Below are 23378 nucleotides of genomic sequence, written 5' to 3'. Positions count from 1 at the left end.
CCTGTTATATTTAAATGCCTAAATATGATTGGCAGACTGCGAGCTACTTTCTGACTTGACTCTTGCTGCTGAACATTCCTGAGCCTGGCAGCAAATGTTCAGGGTTTGGAAATAGCACATAGTGGGCCATCTAAGCAGTTCTCTTCCTATAGCTTCCTCTGGCATAAAGAGTGTGGCCCCTTTTACTCCCTTCCTCACATGGCAGTCATGGAGGGTTATGGAGCAGGCCACAGTTGTTTCTAGGCACCACATCACTCCTTTGAGCCTTTGGTTTAAAAAAAAAAATCATGTGTTTCTCTAAGACTCCTGGACTGGTCAAGATCTCCTAGTGACTGGGAACTGTGGGTGCTTTCTAATTCAGAAGGTGTCCTTCTGGGTTTCAGGTATCAGTACCCCACCATGGATGAGCTAGCCAAAATGCTGCCTCGCATTCTTATATACTTAAGGTGAGTCCAAGCTCCAGTCTTCCCTTCGGCTCTCCTCGATGCTGCACCCCCACCAACAGGGGCTCTGCCGCTGAGCTATCTCCCCCACCACTCTATTCTGTTTTCACTCTCCCTTTTGTGTCAGTCTCTTGTGAATGTGATTTAATGAGCAAAAAGTGAGTTAGTTAGGACATCAGCTGCTTGATAAACAATCACAGTAAAATGCCTTAAACAAAGCGGGACTGGAGGTGTAGCTCAGTGATATGTAGCTCAGTGATTTGTAGCTCAGTGATAGCGCACGTCCAGCAAGCACTAGAGGTTGATGATTAGCACCTTCAACACAAAGAAAACACAGGATGGACTAAAGTGGGTGGTAACTGATGGCAACATTCCCAGGTAGATTTGACAGAATTTGCTGATGGATTTTGAGGTAGTGGAACAATGAAGATGAATTCCAGATTTCAGGCATTGTTCATTTAACCATAAAGGCAAATTTTAAAGTAGGTAGTATGGCTGCCGGGAAGTGTAACCATGAGGTCCTAGGTTCAATCCTCAGCGGGTGGGGTTGTGAAAGAGAAAAAGAAAAGAAAGGAGAGGGAGGAGAGAGAAAGGAGAGGGACAGTGTTTTTGTCAAATAAGGAGGGTACTAACGCTTGAGACTACAAACAAAAAGCTTACCCAAGTTCCCACAGCTACTAAGTGTGAGCCTGGCTATGCGCCCAGCTTGTATTCCTTCCATTATACAAAGACGCCAGTAAGACACTCGATTGTCCGTCTGCCTTGTTCAGTGTGAAGAGCATCATCGGGATTGGAGTTGGAGCAGGAGCCTACATCCTCAGCCGATTTGCAGTAAGTACAGGAAGGATTAGTCTCAACTCCTGAGGCAGTGAGTGTGGAGGTCCCAGCTGGGTGCCTGCTTGTGTTGGCTTTGTAAGTTCCAGCTGCTCCAGCCACATGTGTGTGTAGAGGACCTGAAAATCCACCCATGAGGACAGAACACTGTAAAGAGACTCAGATGCTGCTTCTGGGGGGATTGTTAAAGCCATGAAAAGTGAGCTTGAGAAGAACTGACACCATAATGTGACAAAACAATGGGACTGCACTTTCCTACCAAACCCTATGGAAGGACTCCTGCTGTGACATTCCTCCTGGATCCCAGGAAAGTGGTTTTGGGGGTGGCATTGCCTATTCAGATGGCTTCAGGAAAAACATTTCAGGAGCCCGAGTTGTACCACAGCAGCCCACATAAGCCCCTATGGCAAGTGTTTTAGCACACTTGCTCATAAGGAAGTCCCCCTAGGAGTTGAACCACTGCAGCGTGCTCTCCTCTGCTGCAGTAACAGAACTCTGGTCTTCCCCAAGCCCCCATGCAAGGGAAGATGGCTTGACAGCATTTTGAGAGACTGGTTTCCAGGTGCTGGGTCAGATTTCAAGAGGCGTTATTGTCTGTAGGTGCTCCAGTCTTCCTTCCAGACAGAGGCAGTGAGGCCTGGCACAAACCCGCTTTAAGAGAGTGGGGGGTGGGAGTCTCACACGGTTGTCTCTGTCTCTCTCTCAGCTCAATCATCCAGAGCTGGTAGAAGGTCTTGTGCTCATTAACGTTGACCCGTGTGCTAAAGGCTGGATTGATTGGGCAGCTTCCAAAGTAAGTACTAAATGACGGTGTCCATCTGTTCATTTTCTGGTCCTCCTCCTCTCTCTCCTCTTCCTCCTTCTTGTCCTCTTCCCCTTATCCCCTTCTTTCTCTTCCTCCCCCACCTGTCAGTGGTACTAGAGATTAAACCCACAGTCTCATGTATACTAGGGTACCATTTTATCACTGAACTCACACCCCAGCTCTCAATTTTACCTTGAGACAGGATCTCACTAAATTGCTCAGGCTAGCCATGATCTTGTGACCCTTGAGTCTCCTAAGAAGCTTGGGTTTCAGGCCCTGGTCACTAAACCAGACTTCTCTTGTTCCTTCATAAAAATAGCTTGGCTTTTTAACTTGTTGTAAAGTTTTATTTATTTTTATTGTATGTACTTTTTATGTACTTATTTTTATTTTATTATTTTATGTTTTGCCTGCATGTATATGTGTGCACCATGTGTGTGCAGTTCTCACACAGCCATCTTTCCAGCCCCGGGCCTTTTGTGAATACTCTGTATAAGTGTCTTTTACCCATCACCATGTATCTCTTATTAAAAAATGTTCTGCGCCGGGCGGTGGTGGTGCACGCCTTTAATCCCACCACTCGAGAGGCAGAGCCAGGCAGATCTCTGTGAGTTCGAGGCCAGCCTGGGCTACCAAGTAAGTTCCAAGAAAGGCGCAAAGCTACACAGAGAAACCCTGTCTCGAAAAACCAAAAAAAAAAAAAAAAAAAAAAAATGTTCTGCATGTAAGTCTTTTGCTAGATACATGTATTACTTGGATTTGTGTAGCTGGGACCAAATTACCCAAGAGAACAACAGAGGCAAGATCTTTTTTGACCCACAGTTTCAGACATTTCAATCTGTTGTGGCCGAGAGGTGATGGCATAACGGAGCAGTTGACATCTGGGCACTGGAGAAAAGGCAGTAGAGACTCCACCCACTCCACCCATCCCCCCACCCCCGTGGCCTAATCTCTCTCTCTACACTGTACTGCCTTCTAATAATAAATACCAGGGCATTATGAGTCCAGGAAACTAATCCATTCTCCAGGCCAGAAACCCAGGATCTGGTTGTTTGGGAAAGCCCATCAGCTATATACTGAAAAGATGTGTCTTAGTGATTGTCTAAGCTTCTCTTTACTGTGTGTAGTCTATGTATTTATTTTTATTGAATGGGCTCTTTGTTTGTGGTCATTTTAGACAGGATCTTACTCTGTAGCCCAGGCTATCATCGAACCTGTGGCATTCCTCCTGCCTCAGCCTCCCAAGTGCTGGGGTTGCAGGTGTGAGTCTTCTTACCCAGTCACATGTTGCTTTATTTTGAGATAGGGCATGATATATCCCAGGCTGGCTTTGAACTCCCTATTGTAGCTGAGGATGCCCTCGAGCCTCTGATTCTCCTGCCATCAGCTCCCAGATTCTGGCATTACAGGTCTGCACCACCATGTCCCAGTCCTAAAACAACTGGTGTGCCTGTGGATGGAGGTCAGAGGACACCTTTAGGGAGTCGGTTTTGCCTTCTTCCTCGCTAAAACAGTCTCTCTTGTTTCTGCTACTGAGCAGCTTACTCAGGGCCATCTGGCTTTTTACAGGGGTTCCCTGGGTTCCGGGGATTAACTCAGGTCATCAGGTTTAAGTAGCTAACACTTTGATCCACTGAGCCAGATCCTGGTAGAAAGGCTAGGCAAATGATTTTATTTTTGCTGTTGTTTTTGTATGTGTGTGTGTAAGTGTGGGTGCATGTGTGCCTTGATGCACCTGTAGAGGTCACAGAACAACTTGCACAAGTTGATTCTCTCCTTTCACCATGTGGGTTCCAGGGCTTGAACTCAGGTCCTCAGGCCTGGCAGGAAGGGCCCTTGCGGGAGCCAGCTTTCATCACTCATACCCTAAGTATCTGTGTTTGTGGTTTTGTTGTAAACAGGGCTTCATTACAGGGCCCTGGCTCACCTGGAACCGTTAGGCGAAGCAGTGTGGCCTTGAAACAGCAGCAGTCCTCCCATCTCTCCTTCAGAGTGCTGGGGTCACAGGCATGGGCACTGTGTTTGGCTTCCTAGGCATTCCTCAGTACAGTCAGGCTGGCAAACAGAATTAACCCTTGAAATACGTGAACCCCATCAGGACAGCCAGGGCTGAACAGAGAAACTCTGTCTCAAATTAAATAAGCAAACAAACAAATAAATAATGTGGACCTGCCAGGCGGTGGTGGCGCACACCTTTAATCCCAGCAATGGGGAGGCAGAGGCAGGTGGATCTCTGTGAGTTCCAGGCCAGCCTGGTCTACAGAGCAAGTTCCAGGACAGGCTCCAAAGCTACACAGAGAAACCCTGTCTCAAAACAAACAAACAAACTAATAAGTAAATAAATAATTTGCTCCTCAAATATCTTCTGTCTATGGACTGCAGTTTTCCTTTCTTGATGAATAAAATTAGGGAATGAATGATTGTTGATGTTTGCTATCTGAAAAAGGAAGAAAATTAATTAACCCTTAAGATATATCAAAGGAGAGAGGAAATTGAAAGGCATGCTATTGACTTTATTAATATAAGCTATCACTGAGCTAAATGAGTAAAAAAAAAAAAAAGACAAGGAGGGGAGGGAGATGGCTCAGTAGGCACAAGCACTTGTCTTGTGGGCCACAAGAATATATTATAGAGACTCAGCTGTGGATTAAAGCTGTGCCTTGACCAGCCAAGGGTCTGTCAAGAGGCAAGCCATTTATTATGAATATTTGGTGCTACCCAGCCTTTAATATTCCAGCTGTCTTCTACTATGAAATTCCTGCGTGACCAAATATTTTCAGACCTGCTGAACTTGTAGGTAACTTCCCTGGTGGAGCCAGTACCTGGGTAAGGTCACATAAGCAAAGACAAGCAGAAGGGAGACACATAGCTGTGTTTCTTGTGCAAATGAAGCTCAGACCATCCCCCCTGACCGGAGGCCTAGCGGCTCTCCAGAGCAACTGACTGAGAACAAAAGAGGATTTTACACATCACGGTGAGAGGAAGAACAACATTCCTGAGGAGGCAGAGAACCACATGCCCAGGGAAAGAAAGGGCAGGCATTTTCTGTCCCTACAGAATGGCATGGCGAGAGAGAAGAGAGGAAGACAGAGGTTCCGTAGAGGGTAAGCAGATCTCTGGAAGAGTTTTCTGAGTGCCAGGAGTAGAGAGAGGCAGAGAAGGAGAGAGAGGATACAGAGGACGAAGATGAGGCCGGAAGCATAGAAGTTTGGTTGTTAGCAGGACAATGAGCTAGGGAACTGGATGGAACTGAAGCTATGGAAACAGGATTTCATCCCAGAGAAATAAAGTAGATGGATATAGAGCTTGGTATGTCTAGAGTTATTCCTGCCTTGAATGCCTGACGGAGTTATAGCTGTACTGATAGAATTTTGTCTTAGAGGAATAAAGTTAACAGACATAAGATATCCTCAGATATCCCATGCTGGATGTAGCTAGACCCCAGTGACCCTAGGTACTCCAAACACTTGCCTCCAAGGCTGATGACCTGAGTTCAATCCCTGGGACCCACGTAGCAGAAGAGAACCAGCTCCCACAAGTTGTCCTCTGACCTCAGCATACACGGTGGTGCATATGCCCACACAATTACACAATAAAAGTAAATAATTTTACTTACTTAGAGAGATACTCCGGCGGTTAAGAGTGCTTGCAGCTCTTGCTGATGACCTGTTTGATTCCCAGCACCCACATGGGAAGGCTCAGAATCACCTCCAACTCCAGTTCCAGGGTATGTGATGCCCTCTGCTGGGCTCTGAGGGCACCTGCACTCATGTGCACATATCCACACAACACATGGATATACACATAATTTAAAAAAACAATAAAAAATAAATCTCTAGGAGTTAAAGAGAGGGCTCAGTGGTTAAAAGCACGTTAACTGATTTTCTAGAGGACCCAGGCTCAGTTCCCAGCATCCACATGAGCGCTCTCAGCTGTCAGAAGGTCTGGTGCACTTCTTCTGACCTCTGTGGGCACCAGGCATGCACATGTGCATGTATGTACATGCAGGCAAAACACCCATACAGATAAAACTAAATAAATCTAAATATTTTATTTGATTTTATTTTATTTTAGTTTTTTAAGACAGGATAGCTCTGGCTGTCCTGGAACTCACTCTGTGTACACCAGGCTGGCATCAAACTGCCCCCCCCAAGTACTGGGATTAAAGGGGTGTGCCACTACTGCCCAGCCTAAAACTTTTTTAAAATAACTCTTTTTTTTAAATAAAGAAATGAGGGAAATGCATTGTATTATATATTATCCCATTTGCATGGATCTCATCTATGCTGAAAATGATTCCTTGTTTTTAGGTTGAAAAGAAGTAGGGTTTTTTTTGTTTTGGTTTGGTTTTTGTTTTTTTTTCGAGACAGAGTTTCTCTGTGTAGTTTTGGTGTCTGTCCTGGATCTCACTCTGTAGACCAGGCTGGCCTCGAACTCACAGAGATCCTCCTGGCTCTGCCTCCTCAGTGCTGGGATTAAAGGCATGTGCCCCCACCACCCAGGGAAAAGAAGCAGTTTTGAAACATTTTCATGCTAATATGTAAGTATTGTTGTGCCCCGGCCAGTGGGGTCTTCAACAGGGACCTAAAAGGAGGGCCGGTGAATGAGAGGGACAAGAGACACAAAGAATGAGAGCAAGACAGGACGTCTGATCAAGCTCCAAAATTTTATTTTTCTCTCAAGGCATATATATATATATATATATATATATATATATATATATATATATATATATATATGTAGGCAAAGGGGGTTGCGAGCAGGAAGTGACTTAATTATGGGCTGTTCAGCCAGCAGGAAATGTTGCTCTGAGGGTTATCTATCTACCCTTGTCTAACTGCCTAATTGCCTAACTGCAGCTCATTCATCTGATATCTGAGAGGAGGTTCTGGTATCTGTGGGAAGAGGTTCTGGTGCTATGGAGACTTAAGCAAGGCCTAGATCTAAGAAAAGAGGAGAGAAACCCAAATATGGCAGCATGTGTGTCAAGGTCGCTTAGGCTTATGGCTCCCGTCATTGTTGTAACCTACACTGTGTCCATGCACATGTGGAGGCCTAAGATTGACGCTGGGAACCTGTATCACTGCTCCACTTTATCCATTGAGCCAGGGTCTCTCAATCAAACCCAGAACTCACTGATACGGCTGTTCCTACTAATCAGCTTGCTTGGGAGTGGCATAGCAGGACTGCAGATCGGATGCAGCACCCTCTCAGCATTTGTGTGGGTTTCTGGGTGTCTGGACTACTGTAGAACTCAAATGCACATAGCAACCACTTTAAGCACTGTGCCATTTCCATAGCTCTGATATTTTTTTGCATTTATTTAATTATATTTTATTATTGTTATTAGCTGTGTGTGTGTGTGTGTGTGAGTGTGAGTGTGTGTGTGTGTGTGTGTGTGTGTGTGTGTGTGTGTGTGTGTGTATGCATCTAGGCCATATCAGACTTGTAGCTATCGGAAAACTACCCTCTGGATTTGATTACTTTTATCCATCATGTTGGCCTGGGATCCTCAGGCTTGGCAACAAGTGAGTTTATTGGGTGAGCCACCTCAGGAGCCCTGAGAGTTTTTTAGTAGAAAATCTAGTACCTATATAGTGTTTATTGAGTACCAGACACTGTTCTTTAATTATATATATGGATGTATGTATATAAACTTCTTGTTCTCAGGACAATTCAGAAAAGTGGCGTGTGTTAATCCTACAGAGAGATGTCATTTGCCTAAGTTAAAGGTCCAAGACTCAACATAGTCATGAAAGCATTGGTCGTCAGTCAAATGGACGGGAAAAGAGCCTAAGTACCCATAATAAAGTAACAGACTTTCTATACAGTGGTAAAATATCTGACTGACACGTGAGTGTCAGGCCAGCCTGGGCTGCACGACTAGATCATATTCCAAATCCAAATACTTGTAATCTGGCTACTAAAGGAGAGGAGAAAATTCTCACATGAGGCCAAAATAGACATACACTATGATCTTAATTTTGTTAAATACATACACATACATAAGAAAAGAGGGAAGTAATCTGTGAGTAGTGGTTACATCTTTCTCTATTAATTAATTGCAAATGATAGTTTTTCATGTTTTCTCCTTTCCTAATTTTATATAATGAGCATGTATACTTTTATGATTATTTATAAACAGTCTACCTATCACCAGACCAGATTGTGAACAGTCTGTCTGTCCCTCCCCACATTTATTTACATTTGGGGGAATATTGCCTTCCCTAGCTTTGGCTGGAGTATACTAACAACGCTGTTGGCAGCTGCTGTGGAATTCTCTCACAGTCGGACTTGTGTAAAATGTGCTCACCTGTCTAGTATAGCACCCCCGCACTTAGGTGTGTAACAACCTAGTGACATCTAAGAACACTCTGGGGCTCTGAGCATCAGGAATAGTGCAACACATGACGTGAGCTGGGTGATTAATCTCCTCCTCTTACAGCTGTAGTCTATGGCTCACCCACAGCCCAGGGGTGATTTCAGGCCATCTTTCCTCCTTAATCTTTCACCCATGTCCATGTCTCTCCCTCACCTCCTCTTCTGCATCCCCACCTCCAACTCAGTGCCTCACCTCCAATCCAAGTCCTCAGTAGGAATTCCATCTAAAGCCCAGGAAGAAAGCTTAAAGGGGAATTGGCAAGATGGTTTGAGCTGGAAATGTTTCTGAAAATAGACTGTCTCCAGATTTACACAGATTGCTGCATTTATTAGATATGAGATGCATCATTTTGAAATGGGAAGAACTGGGAGAAAAATGTTCAAAATGTGAGAACATTCTGTAAATATAGCTATTCCTCCCACTGCCTGAAATAAAGATGGCTAAAACTGGAAGGAATTTTTTTTCTTTGTCTCTTGCATGTCTTGGGCGGGATTGTAAGTGGATCTCTACCTGCCATCAACCCAATGTAGATGCAGAAATAGGGGCAGGAATGAAGCAGCAGACTGCCACGAGTCTCAGGACTCAGGGTTTTGAAGGAATGGCCATTATTCCTTCCAGCCCTATTTCAAAGCAAGCTCTGCTCATACCATGGAAAGAATACTTAGTTTTTTCCTTGTATTTTTCCTTTTTTTCCACATTTCTTTGAAATGATACTGATCTGTGTTTTTTATTTGCTTTTGAAAGATAATATGTGTAAAGTACCTTCCTTTAGTGAAGAGCCATGAAATGCTCACATGTGCTCACTCTCCTAACACAGTTTTTATCTTGTAGCTCTCAGGCTTGACGACCAACATCGTGGACATAATTTTGGCTCATCACTTTGGGCAGGTAAGCACCTGTGCAACCTGAAGAGCTGGGTTTACTGGCTTGTGTGCAAAGCTTTGTTGTGCTCTAGGAAAGAACGAGGTACCTTGCAATCTACTGGATCCTGTAGTCAGAAGGGTATGTGGCCCTGCAAAGGCCAGGCCTGTGGGAGAGGCTTCCCTTAGCCTCAGGGATCTTGGCACTTGGAGAGTGACAAAAAAAACAGCATCTCCCCCACCTGTCCCCTGTGAGCAGAATGCCATCTGTGAATGTTTGACAACACCAGTGCCTCACCAGACATATTTAGAGCTATCAGGAGGTTCAGAAAAGGCTTCACAGAAGTACAGATTTCAGAAGAAGAAGAAGAAAAGTAAAGAACTCTGAAATGTTATTGTGAGGGGAGCTTAGAGATGATCTTATTCAGCCCTCAGGAACTGATGGACACTGAAATCTCCAGCAGGGGTGACTGTGGTCCTGTGGACCAATCTATAACTTTCAGTCTTAGGGGATCAGACGCCCTCTTCTGGCCTCTGTGGGTACTGTGAGCATGGTGCACAGACAAGTGCCAGCAAAAAGAGCCAAACATACAATAAGAATTTTCAATACAATTAAAAGAAAATCTGGGCATGGTGGCACACACCTTTAATCCCACCACTGGGGAGGCAGAGGCAGGTAGATCTTTGTGAGTTCCAGGATACAGAGCCTGGTCTATAGACCGAGTTTCAGGGTAGCCAGGGCTACATAGAGACCCTGTCTCAAAAGAACAAAACAAAATAAATAACTTGCTTCAGATATCCAAACTCAGTTATTTTCCTCAGGTTTGGTGGCCTAATCATACAATAGAGAAACTGAGACTGGGATTTATTGTTATCCATATTGTAAATGGAGTTGACAATAGTTTTTCAATTTGAGCTTCAATTCTTTGAGAATTTCATATGTGAGTGCACGTGTTCACATTGTTTCCACCCTCATTCTCCCTGGAGTTGACATTTGAAGCCAAAGTCACTGCCAAAGCCCATATCTGTTCTTTCTTTGTGTCTTTGTGTGTGTGTGATATGTATATGTGTTTGTATGTATGTATGTGGGTATATGTGTACATGTGTGTGCATGTGTGTGGAGGTCAGAGGTCAGCATAGGTGTCTTCTGTCTTGCTGAATAAGCCTGTTCCCACTAGTTAATTTTCAGTTGTAGGCATTATCTGCTTGTCACCAGGGCTTCTGGCCAAAAGGTTTGGCTCTGGGTCTGAACATTTATTTGCCCATATTAAAAGAAAACAACATTATGTGTGCATGACATATAGATTCATATAGATTCTCATATGGAAAATTTAGTTTGTTTTTAGTTTTGATCAAAACCGGGAAGAGAGAAATCCTCAGTCTGTGTCCACCTTGCACAGAGGCACCCGGACCGAAGGAAAGGATGAAACAAAAACCACATAAGTGTGCAAATGAGGGTTGACCTGTGTGCCTGCTGCTGGGACTGGGGGTAGCTTCTCCTGGTGCAGGACTGTTGGGGTTGTTGTTTTCATTCCCAGCATGGTGTTTCTCCAGGAATCCTAACTCCTAGAGCCCCATTAGAATTCCCTTTTTCTTGTTCATGTTTCATTCTATTCTATTTTTTTATTCATGCTTCATTCTTGATGGATTTGGGACATTGTGCCACTGGGTTGGTCATCTGTCACTAGACTGGTACATGGGTTGTATCAGTGAACCTGAAGCAGGTAAAGATTTATGAAAAAGCTGGAGAGATGGCTCAGTAGTTAAGAGCACTCGCTGCTCTTCCAAAGGACCCAGGTTCAAGTCCCAGCACCTACATGGCAGTTCATAACTGTCTGTAGCTCCATTTCCAGGGGAATCCAACACCCTCATACAGACATACACGCAGGCAAAACATCAATGCATATGAAATAAAAATAAAAAAAGATTTATGAAAAAAATAACATAATAGAACAGAGAGAGAGAGAGGGAGGGAGGGAGGGAGAGGGAGCTGCATACCTACACCTAAGACTGAAAAACCACCAGAATACTGGCAGGAGTCAAGGCTGGAGAGATTGCTTCACCTAGTGGACAGATAGGTGATATGCACAGGAACCACTGGGTCCTCGTCTCCACAGCTTTCATCAGGGAATGTAGGTCACAGTTTCCCCCTTGTCTCTGAACAAAGGCTTCTTTGAAGTCATTGGTGATGCTCCTGTGCTATCGGAGCTGAGAGGAGTGCACCCAGAGCAGACTCTCACTTAGAAAGGGAAGACATTGTAAAGAAGACCTTGAGCTGGAGAGCTGGCTCAGTTATTAAGAGCACTGGCTGCTCTTGCAGAGGACCCAGACTTAGCACCCAGCACCCACTTGGCAGCTCACAACTATGCCACCAGTTTCAGGGGATCCAGTGCACTCTTTTGGTTAACTTGTGACCTCATACACATGGTGTACTAACACACAAGCAAACACACATACACATAAAAATAAAACAAATATTTTTAAAGCACTTTTTGGCTAAATTTAAGTAGCAAAACCAGTTTTTAAGAATGGCCCTTGTTGCCGGGCGGTGGTGGCGCACGCCTTTAATCCCAGCATTCGGGAGGCAGAGCCAGGCGGATCTCTGTGAGTTCGAGGCCAGCCTGGGCTACCGAGTGAGTTCCGGGAGAGGCGCAAAGCTACACAGAGAAACCCTGTCTCGAAAAACCAAAAAAAAAAAAAAAAAAAAAAATTTTGCATTAGTGACTAGGTCCCTGTTTGCCCTTCATATACCTATAATGCTGCACAGTAGACTCTGGAGACATAGAGACAGGAGAAAGGGAACCAAAGCCGTTATTAGGACTACGACAGGGAAGAAGACTTTATGGGACTTAGCTGCAGATGGCTGTCATTAGGGAGACAGTAGTGATCACAGTGCATGTGTGTGTGTGTGTGTGTGTGTGTGTGTGTGTGTGTGTGGCCACTACCTGTAGCTGAAAGTTTTCCTGTGTCCCACCCGGTTTGCAGCCCAAGTAAAGTCCACTCACACCCAAGTAAACACACAGAGGCTTATATTAATTAAAACTGCTTGGCCATGAGCTCAGGCTACCACTGACCAGCTTTTACACTTGAACTCAGCCCATTTCTGCTAATCTGTATGTCGCCACGTATTCTGTGGCTTTTTTGTTGTTGTTTTTGTTTTTTGTTTTTTTGTTTTTCGAGACAGGGTTTCTCTGTGTAGCTTTGCACCGTTCCTGGAGCTCACTCTGTAGCTCAGGCTGGCCTCGAACTCACAGAGATCCACCTGGCTCTGCCTCCTGAGTGCTGAGATTAAAGGCGTGCGCCACCACCGCCTGGCATGCACTGTGGCTTTACCTGTGTTCCATTACATGTTGCTCCCTGGATGGAGGGCTGGAGTCCCTGACTCAGCCTTCTCAGAATTCTCCTCTCTGCTTGTCCCGCCTATACTTCCTTCCTGACTACTGGTCAATTAGCATTTTATTTATCAACCAATCAGAGCAACACATTCACAGCATACAGAAAGACATTCCCCCATCAACTACCCACTAAACTAAGGCAGCAGCAAGCCTTTGGTCTTCTGGGGTGAGCTAAATGTTGGCAGTTTTGATGGGCACCATTTCAAAAGATGTCTTCCTTATTTATAAACATCCTGGTCTTAATGTTTTCGGCCATGACTTACTCTAGAACTGCCAAGTCTCTCCTGCTGTTGACATGATTGCCTTGCACAAACATCCTGGCCTTGTTATTTTGGGCCTTATGTAATGTGGAAGCCCACAGAGGTTTCCTATCAGAGATCTGAGCTTGCTTTACCCAGCAGGGCTGCATTAGGGGATGGCTTGACCACGTGTGTGGTTACTGGATGTTTGGAAGGGTCTGCACTTTGCTGTGCTAGGGGGAGGTCTTTTGTCCTGCCCTTTTGCATTCCTATAAAAAGCCCTTTTGAACAGACAGAAGGAGCCGGTGGATATTGATCCAGGTCCTCCCGATGCTATCCTGTGTTTCTGTCTGTCTTCTCCATACTATCTTTCTATTTAAAAATTTCTTATCCCTCTCGTCTCAAGAGTACCTGGGAAAAAGTGGGAGCAGGCCTCCCACAATGTAGGGTTAGAGGGCTTGAGCTTTGATGGATGCTGAAAGAGCTGTGTACAGGGCAGAAAAAGCATACCATCTCCAAGGTAACATTTCTGCAAAACATTTCCCAAAGGACCAACATGTCTACATGTAGAGCTGAGGGGACCTGATCAAAATATTTGAAGAGCAAAGGAGAGAGACACAGCTCCAGGCCTCTTGTCCCATTTTCATTGCCCATCAGATAGTTACAGGCTCAAATGAAGGGTCAGTGTTTTCAGCAAAAGCAGCCTTCAAACTTCTGCTGTTACCTAGGCAACTGTTATCATAACTCACACATCAGAAGTGTTGTCTACAGGAATGCTAGAGTGGGAGCAATGATGTATTGCCAAGCTGTGTGACTTCCAAAAATCAGTGCTAAGTCAGTTAAGGCTCAGTAAGCTGGGGGTGGGGCAATTTGATTTTCTTTAGTGACAGTTTCCCTGTTGTCTTTGATGTTTGTGTGGCTTCTCAGACCCTACCAGTTTTGTAACGGGTCATCTGTGAGAAATTCAGAGATATTTGTGTTTTGCCCCTTCAGCAATCTCTACCTGTCTCAAAGTAGCATTTATTCCCTTTTTGTAAACTCAAATTCCTCTCTAGGGGAACTGGGTAGTTATTTCACTCTGATTATTGTTATTTGTACTGTTGTCTGTCATAGTATTCATTTCTTGTTTATTTGTGTTTGTGTGCATGTATGTGTGTGCGCATGTGTATGTGTATATGCACGTGCTCAAGTGTGTGTGTATGTATATGCAAGTACTCAAGTGTGTGTGTATGTATATGCATGTGCTCAAGAGTGTGTGTATGTATATGCATGTGCTCAAGAGTGTGTGTGTTGTTGTTTGTTTTTTTTTTTTTTTTTTGCTGGACACATCTTTTTTTTTTTATTTTGCAATACAGTTCAGTTCTATATATCAGCCACAGATTCCCTTGTTCTCCCCCCTCCCACCCCCCTCACTTTTCCCTCAGCCCACCCCCTATTCCCACCTCCTCCAGGGCAAAGCCTCCCCCGCAGACTGAGATCAACCTGGTAGACTCAGTCCAGGCAGTCCAGTCCCCTGTTGTTTGTTTTTTGGCTCTTTTGTGGACCTGCCACCCAGTTCCCAAATAAATCACACACGGAGGCTTATTCTTTTGTGTGTGTGTGTGTTTGTCTGTTTTTTTGAGACAGGGTTTCTCTGTGTAGCTTTGGAGCCTGTCCTGGAACTCACTCTATAGCCCAGGATGGCCTCGAATTCACAGAGATCCACCTGCCTCTGCCTCCCGAGTGCTGGGATTAAAAGTGTGTGCCTTTAATTATGAATGCCCAGCCTTAACTTGGCTTGGCTTCTAGCCAGCTTTTCTTAATTTAAATTATCCCACCTATCCTTTGCCTCTGGGCTTTTCTCATTCTCTTCTGTAAATCTTACTCTTACTCTGTAGCTTGTTGTGTGGCTGGGTGGCTGGCCTCCTGGAGTCCTCCTCTTTCTCTGGCTCTTAGATCTCTCCTTCCAGATTTCTCCTTTTGTATGTTCTCTCTGCTTGCCAGCCCTGCCTATCCTTTCTCCCGCCTCGCTATTGGCTGTTCAGTTCTTTATTAGACCATCAGGTGTTTTAGACAGGCACAGTAACACAGCTTCACAGAGTTAAACAAATGGAACATAAACAAAAGTAACACACCTTAAAATAATACTCCCCAACGTGTGCATTTCTGTGTGTGCACGTGTGCATGTCTGTGTGTGTGCGCGTGTGCACTCGTGTGCTCTCAGACTGTTTTCTCTGTAGCTTAGAATATGTCTTCTGCTTATTCTAGGAAGAGCTGAGGACCAACCTGGAACTGATTCAAAGTTACAGACTACGCATTGCCCAAGATATCAATCAAGGAAACCTAGAGCTTTTCCTGCGTTCTTATGATAGGTACAGTGTTTCCCATTCCTGTAGACCAGTTCAAAAGAGATGATTGGCATCTGTAAGAGAGAAGAGGCAAGGAACTTCCCCCGTGTTGTGTGAAAGGAGAGAACACTTGAGCTTTGAGTTAATTGCTCTTTGCTGGAATATTTCATAAGGCAGAAGTAGCCTGTGGGTGCTGAAATACAAAAGACAAGTTTATGTGTTCCAGAATTTACACACACTTCCTCCATTGTCAGAGTGAGGGGGGTGTGCTGATTCCTGTCCTGGGAACCACTTCTCAGGGTGCAAACACTGGCTCCTTGGAGGAGGGAAGAGCCTGAGGAGCTGGGTCAGTGTAACTTTCCGGAGTTACACAGCAGGAGTCTGGCCAGGCTCAAACCTGCTCTCCAGGCTGTCCCTATTTTTAGTTGAAATTCTATTAGTAGACTGCTTGTCTCAGTGCACAAGGTTCAGTGTTTGATCCCAGCACTGAAAGGAAAATCCTGTGCTACAAAGAAAGTCCTTCCTTCTCCTCAATCCCAAACAGTCAAAGTATGCCATTCCCTCCTCCTAAGTGGCTCATTCCTACAGACCACTTGGAAAATTCGTTAGACCTGAGGATTTCAGTAGTTTGAGTTTTAAAGTTCTCCCCCTTTTTAGCATCCCATAAAATCCCTGTTCCTGCTCTCTAGCATGCAGGGTGCCATGGAAACAGCCTCAGGAGAACGCTCAGGGCCCTTCCATCCTCAGGTGTAAAGAAAAGACCTAGACTGTCATACTCTGGATTACATGTCCAGGAAACACATGAAGGGCCATGATTTTCCTGCAAATGATACTGATTCTGCTTGGTTTGTCTAGACGCAGAGACCTGAAGATAAAAAGACCCAAACCAGGCCAAAATGATAACAGGCTGAAAACATTAAAGTAAGTCCCTGAGTCTCCCCACTGAATGGCTGTGTATCTGCCTGTCATGACGAATCCATTGTCCACAGTGTTTGTGCTTACTTGCTGACTGACTCTTCTTTCTCATGTTCCTAGGTGTTCTACTTTACTGGTGGTGGGGGACAATTCACCTGCTGTGGAGGCTGTGGTAAGTATGTCCTGATGTGAGCAGGTTGGAATCGAAGTGTAGTCAAATGTATGTGGCAGGCACACCACTGACAGTGTGTCATGGAAACATGACCACATAGGGTCATGCTGTATCTAATTGCACCTACCAGGTTTTACTGTTACATATTTTGAAAATCAATTCCTCAGCTGTAGTTGGAATTTTCTTTGAGCCACCAATCAGCTCTCAAATAAAGATATGGAGACTTATTATTAATTATGAATGCTCGGTCTTAGCTTAAGCTTGTCCCACTAGCTCTTTTAGCTTAATTTACCTTGTTTCTATTCATCACTTTTTGCCTTGGGACTTTTTACCTTTCATTCTGTATTGTCCTACTTTCCTGCTTCCTTCATGTCTGTCTGGCTGGCCCCTGGTGTCTCCCTGGCATCTCTTTTTCTTTCTTCCTTTTTGCAAGCCTAAATTTCTCCTCCTACTTACTCTCCCTGCCCAGAAGATCTGCCTATACCTCCACCCTTACTATTGGTCATTCTAGGCAGGCAAGGTAAAAACAGCTACACATCTTTACATAATTAAACAAATGCAGCACATCTTTACATAATTAAACAAATGCAGCACATCTTTACATAATTAAACAAATGCAGCAACACATCTTTGCATAGTTAAACAAATATTCTGCAATACTCAGCTAAAGTGAGAAACCCACAGGAGTCTACTTAAGGAGTATTAGGGAATTTATTAGGATATAAATTGAGGAGATACACTCACAAATACAGAACTGAGGAGACAGCTGAAGTCATCTTCGACCGGGAGCGAATCCACCTGGTAGTTCGATCACACCAGGAAGGAGGCAGCAGGGAGAAGGGGCTCGTGACCCTCCCCCTTTCCTTTAAGAGGTCACATACAACAGCAGGAAGCACCGCCTCCTTCAGGCCCATATAGCCCAAGGTCATGGGTGGAGCAAATACTATTACACTCAGCAGTCACAAGGTCTCATTAGATTGATCAGTGTGGTCCTTGATGGTTCTGTGTGCTGCTGTCCACTCTGAGGCAATTAGTGCAGGGAAACACTATATACTTATTTCAGAGTCCTGGCACAGAACCAGCCTTCCACCTGGGGGAAGTTACCACAAATCTGCAGGCTGGAAAGTGGCTGAGGGCCTGTAGCCTTTCCCTGCTTACTTCTGTGCATTGTATATTGAAAAAAGTGCTCAGTGTGAAGAATAAGGAAAATGTGACAAAGCAGGGTGGGCAGTTGTGATCCCATTACCCAAAGACAAACTTTTCTTTAACGTAGCCGATTATATGAAATATGTCAGATTTGGGGGCTGGGTTACTGGGGAAGGTGGCACCCAAGAGCTAGTTTTTTGTTTGTTTGTTTGTGTTTCTTGGGGGGGGGGTGTTTTTTTTTTGTTTTGTTTTTTTGTTTGGTTGGTTTTGGTTTTGGTTTTGGTTTTGGTTTTGGTTTTTTGAGACAGGGCTTCTTCTCTGTGTAGTTTTGGTGCCTGTCCTGGAACTCACTCTGTAGCCCAGGCTGGCCTCAAACTCACAGAGATCCACCTGCCTCTGCCTACTGAGTACTGGAATTAAAGTCATGTGCCACCGCCCGGCTCTGGAATATTTTCAATTACATCTGGGAGGCTGGAGAGATGGCTCAGTGGTTAAGAGCACTGGCTGCTCTTCCAGAGGATCCAGGTTCAATTCCCAGCACCCACATGGCAGCTCACAACTGACTGTAACTCCAGTTCCAGGGGATCCAACACCCATGGTAAAACACCAATGGGGGGAAAATCATTTACATCTGGTCTCATGTTTCTAGTAGAACCATTTTCTAAAAAACTTCTCCTTGGTCCTTGCCCAGTCAGAACTGTAACATCTCTGGTTGTGGCAGTCCATTTTTCTAACAATTGTAATAATGGGCTGTGAAAGATGGAAATTTTGAGTACATACTTTATATGGCACAAAATTGTGAGTCAGTGGAAACAAAGATTATGAGGGTTCAACTGTTATTATTTTGTTATTATTTATCTTAAGGAAAACTGTAAAGTTTGAGGCTGGAACATCACTGGGGTAACTTCAAAAAGAAACGTGTGGCTCTTCAGAGTTTGGGTACATGTGTTAAGAACTGAAATGTCGCAGGGCGGTGGTGGCACTCACCTGTAATCCCAGCACTCAGGAGGCAGAGGTAGAAGAATCTCTATGAGTTTGAGGCCAGCCTGATCTACAGAGTGAGTTCTAGGACAGCTAGGGCTAAATGGAGAAACCCTGTTTTGAAAAACAGAAACAAACAAAGAACTGAAATGTCTGTACACTGCCCCTCAACCAGTAAAATCTCAGTGTGAAAGAAGAAAAAGAGAGAGTGTCACAGAAGAATTCAGCTTCAACTGGGGAGCCAGAGACCTTGAGGCAAAAGAGTCAGTGGTTGGGGCGGGGGCAGCCCTCCACTCTAGGCAGGGGAGACTGAGCAGGGAGGTGGAGGCAATGCGCAGGCCCAGCTGATAGGCCGTTGGTGCTGGGACAGCATGGAGGAGATCCCAGCAGGACAGGGCCACAGTCTTCTTTGTCTCTCAGAGAAGGAAGGTTCCTTGCCCACACGTCATGGGCAGTAGGAAAAGCCTTTAGATTCAGTGTGCTCTTCATTAAACAGTAACAGACGACGAAGTTGCCCGATATGTATTTATATTATGCAGTTGGTTGTATTGTTTTTACTTTTTACTCTTTTGGGGGGGGCCCACCACCCAGCTCCTAAGTAATCACATGGAATCTTGTTTCTAGCCAGCTTTTCTTAACTTAAATTAGTCTGTCTACCTTTTACCTCTGGGCTTTTACTTTTCTCTATTTCTGTATCTCTTTTCTTTACTTCTTTACTTCTTACTCTGTGTCTGGCTGTGTAGCTGGGTGGCTGGTCCCCAGTGTCCTCCTCCTCCTTCTCTTGCTCCTCTATCCTCTTTTCCCAGATTTTTCCTCCTATTTATTCTCTCTGTCTGCCATCCTGCCTATCACTTCTCCTGCCTGGCTATTGGCCGTTCAGCTCTTTATTAGATCCAAAGGTGTTTTAGGCAGGCAAAATAACACAGCTTCATGGAGTTAAACAAATGCAAAATAAAAAGATGCAACACGGGGCTGGAGAGATGGCTCAGAGGTTAAGAGCACTGGCTGCTCTTCCAGAGGTCCTGAGTTCAATTCCCAGCAACCACATGGTGGCTCCCAACCATCTGTAATGAGATCTGGTGCCCTCTTCTGGCCTGCACTCATACATGCTGTATTCATAATAAATAAATCTTTAAAAAAAAAAAAAAGATGCAACACATCTTTGTATCATTAAACAAGTATTCCACAGCATAAACAAATGTAACGCATCTTTAACTAATATTCTACAACAATATTACATATACTTACTCTATGTGTATGTGTGAGATCAGATAACAATGTGCAAGAACTGGTTCTCTGCTTCCATCATTTGAGCTCTGGGGATCAAACACAGGTCATCAGGGTGGCAGCAAGTGTCTTTACTGCTGAGTCAATTTGCCAGCTCATTTCCAGATTTGTAGATGTGTTCTGAAGGATCAGCTATGACAAGAATCACTTGAAATCCCACAGTCTATGTTGGTACTCTCTTTGACTGGGTCAGCCACCAGCAAGCTGAGCTGCTGATCTTGTAGGATCATGCTGATGCCAAGCCACCAATTATTTTCCTAACAGTTTATAAAATTGTTTTCTCCTTTTTGTTTTTAAAGGTTGAATGTAATTCTCGCCTCAACCCTATAAATACAACTTTGCTGAAGGTAATGTGTCTTCTGTCACCATTTGTGAGGGAGTTAGCATGATTTCAAACTAGGGTGTTCTAGGGAAGCTTCCCAGAAAAGCTTCTGTGAGTCTGTCATTCACTGTTTCACACAAAAAGGAACGTAACTTCTGAGTCTATTTTTCTTATGTTAGTTACTGTTATTTTGCTTCAGTAAAACCCCATGACCAAAGCAACATATAAAATAAGGTGTTTAATTGGGCTTACAGTTTCAGAGTGTGAAGTCCATGATGATGGAGAAAAGGCTTGGCAGCAGGAACAGTGCATCCTGATCCACAAGTAGATTGCAGAGAGCACACTGGGAAGGGCACAAGTCTTTTGAAACCTCAAAGCCCACCCCCAGTGACACACCCCCTAGTACCTCCTAAATAGCTCTACCAACTGGGACCAAGCATTCAGACATGTGAGCCTACCAGAGTCATTCTATTTCAAACTACCAAAGTCCTCGTAGATGTTGGAAAACAGAATAAACAGTACAAAAAATTTAAATGGCTCATAATCCTAGTACAAAGAATTATATATAGTAAAGGTATTGGTGTCTTTTTCCTGTACTGTTTTATATCACTAAAATCAGAAAGTATGAACTGGGCAAGGTGGCAAACACCTCTACTATCAGGAGGCATAGGCAGGTGGATCTCTGAGTTTGAGGTTAGCCTGGTCTGTAGATCAAGTTTCAAGACAGTCAGGACTACAGAGAAAAACCTGCCTTGAAATCTGCCCCCTCCCAAAGTTATTTATAGCTCCATATCTGTTTTCCTCCCATTCCTGACATAAACATTTCCCCAGATCGTCAAAAACTGCATAGGCCAGATGTGGTAGCACACATCTGTAATGTTAGCACTTGGGAGGTGGAAGCAGGAGCATCTCATCTTGAAGGCCAGCTTTGGCTACATAGGGAGACTGTCTAAAAAACAACTGTAACAAAGATGTTAATAATTCACTGGGCCAGCGTAGTGGCACACGCCTTTAATCCCAGCACTTGGGAGGCAGAGGGCAGATCTTTGTGAGTTTATAGGCCAGCCTGGTCTATAGAGTGAGTTTACAGGACAGCCAAGGCTACACAGAGAAACCCTGTCTCAACCCCCCCCCAAAAAAAAATCTAAATGTCGTGTGTGCCTGGCATAAAGTTTTCTAGCAATGAAACCATGGAATTCATATCCCTTTAAATAGAGACAAGTCAAAGTCGGATGTAGTGGTGCATATCTTTAATTCCAGCACTCAGGAGGCAGAGGCAGGAGGATCTCTGTGAGTTTGAGGCGAGCCTGGTCTACATAGAGAGTTCCAGGACAGCCAGGGCCACATGGAGAGCCCCTGTTAATAAACAAACAAACAAACAAACAAACAAACAAACAGAGTCCAGTCAGCCAAGTAGCCCCTTCGAAAGGCCTTGGGATGCTGAGAGCATTCCCCTTAGTGGAGGTCCTGCTGACTTAGGTGTTCTTCCTCTTCTAGATGGCAGACTGTGGAGGACTGCCCCAAGTAGTTCAGGTAAGAAAGCGCTCATAATAACTACATTCTCTCTCTCTCTCTCTCTCTCTCTCTCTCTCTCTCTCTCTCTCTCTCTCTCTGTCTCTCTCACTCTCCTCTCTCATTGCTACCTCTCTACTTAGGTACAAATTAATGCCTTCTTTGTTTGTTCCCCCAGCCTGGGAAGCTCACCGAGGCCTTCAAGTACTTTTTGCAGGGAATGGGCTACAGTGAGTAGTATGTTTTCTGTTTATGGTGATGGGGTAAGTTTGACATCTGAGAGTTCACAGTTCTCAGAATATAACCAACCCATTGACTAACTAGCCTTAAAGTGGAAACCAATAGGGTATAGTACATTCGTCTGTGTATGTATATGAGATGGGCAGATGCTCATCAGCACTTAACTATGTCAGAAGGTCCTGGGAATGGATAGAAGTCTCACTGTATTGGACTTACACTTGTTTTTCTTTTGTTCTTTGGTTTAGTCTTGCATGCACTGCAGGTTTTGGTCACCAGTATGTGTTCCCAAAGCCACCTTCCTAATCACTGTATGAATGGCGTGGGCCAAGCTAAGAGGCTTTATTCCGCCCTTAGGGTTTCCCATCGTACTCTGAAGTAGAATCTGGGGAGAATCGAGGTGCAGGGGATCAGAGCAGCCTTGCATACAGCCACTCATCTGGAGCAAATAGTGCAAAGTGGGGGTACCTCTTCTGTCATCCTGGGTGTCATCTTAGGTGGGCTGGGAAAGGTAGAGTCTTTGGTGAAACTTGTAGAGTACCAGAGCTTCACTAAACTCCTAATATCCTGCTTCTTTATTACAGTACCGTCTGCCAGCATGACCCGGCTCGCCCGATCACGAACATACTCAGCCCCCAGTAACATCGGATCTGAAAAAATTTATTTCACCCAACCTGTGACCAGCAGTCAGTCAGATGGAGCTCAAGAAGTCTGCGGGGTCCCTAATCTCCTGAGCACACACCAGACCATGGAGGTGCCCTGCTAAGCAGATGGGTCCCCCCTGGACCATGCAAGTCCCTCCTTCAGATGACCACTCCAGAATAGAACATTTCATCCTGTCAGCTGGCCTCCACTGTCTTTCACTCATGCATGGCCACAGCACCTCTCTTACCAGTAGCCTGGACTTACCATTCTCTCTACACACCCCTTTTTGTCTGTACTAAGAACAACACCCATGTCATTACTGTAGCATTCCAACATCTTGATCCGATCTGATCTCCATATCTTCTCTTGCCAGCCTTTCCCTATGCTCCCTCAAATATGTACCTGACGAGATTCTTTGATTCCCAACTCCATGTGTGTGCGAGCACGCGTGTCTGTGTCTGTGTGTGCATAGTTCTGTGATTTTAGACATGCTTTCTTGTAGCGCTTCTGCAAAGGGACTTTTTTGCATTCTCAGTGGCGTTTTAAAGGGAAATATGCAGAGCAGATATCTGGATGGCTTGGACCACAAGATTGGATTTTGGTTCCACTTGGACAATATTTGCAGTGATTTCAGGAAAGAGCAGGTCTGAGGGATGTGGGGACTGTAGTTACTGTGTGGACCACCTATTAGCTGTGACCAATAGAGGGGTCTGTAGACAGATTCCACAGAGCCATCGCATCCGGCTTGAATTCCCAAGTGGCAGCACCCAGGCTTTGAACACCTTTTTTTTTTAAATCAGTGACTACAACAGAGCCAACCCTGTTGGCACAGGTGTGGGTGAGCCAGCCCCGAAGATGTAAGCATGGGAGACCTGT

The 23378-nt window shown here is 44.7% G+C and overlaps 1 protein-coding gene across 1 annotated transcript in view; it reads left to right on the top strand.

Annotated features, from left to right (window-relative positions):
• The window catches only part of LOC131909879 (protein NDRG3-like), a 33657-nt gene extending 10744 nt beyond the window's left edge, over positions 1-22913 (top strand). The window contains exons 4-14 of the mRNA XM_059261782.1: positions 384-446; positions 1214-1274; positions 1984-2070; positions 9296-9352; positions 15206-15309; positions 16141-16206; positions 16321-16372; positions 20086-20133; positions 21606-21641; positions 21799-21850; positions 22442-22913. Coding sequence (XP_059117765.1) covers positions 384-446; positions 1214-1274; positions 1984-2070; positions 9296-9352; positions 15206-15309; positions 16141-16206; positions 16321-16372; positions 20086-20133; positions 21606-21641; positions 21799-21850; positions 22442-22623 — 808 coding nt within the window. The 3' untranslated portion in view covers positions 22624-22913. The remainder of the gene's footprint in view (positions 1-383; positions 447-1213; positions 1275-1983; positions 2071-9295; positions 9353-15205; positions 15310-16140; positions 16207-16320; positions 16373-20085; positions 20134-21605; positions 21642-21798; positions 21851-22441) is intronic.
• The last annotated feature ends 465 nt before the right edge of the window (positions 22914-23378 follow it).

Source organism: Peromyscus eremicus, chromosome 4, assembly GCF_949786415.1.
Source record: "Peromyscus eremicus chromosome 4, PerEre_H2_v1, whole genome shotgun sequence".
NCBI lineage: Eukaryota > Metazoa > Chordata > Mammalia > Rodentia > Cricetidae > Peromyscus > Peromyscus eremicus.
This window is presented reverse-complemented; position numbering and strand designations above follow the sequence as displayed.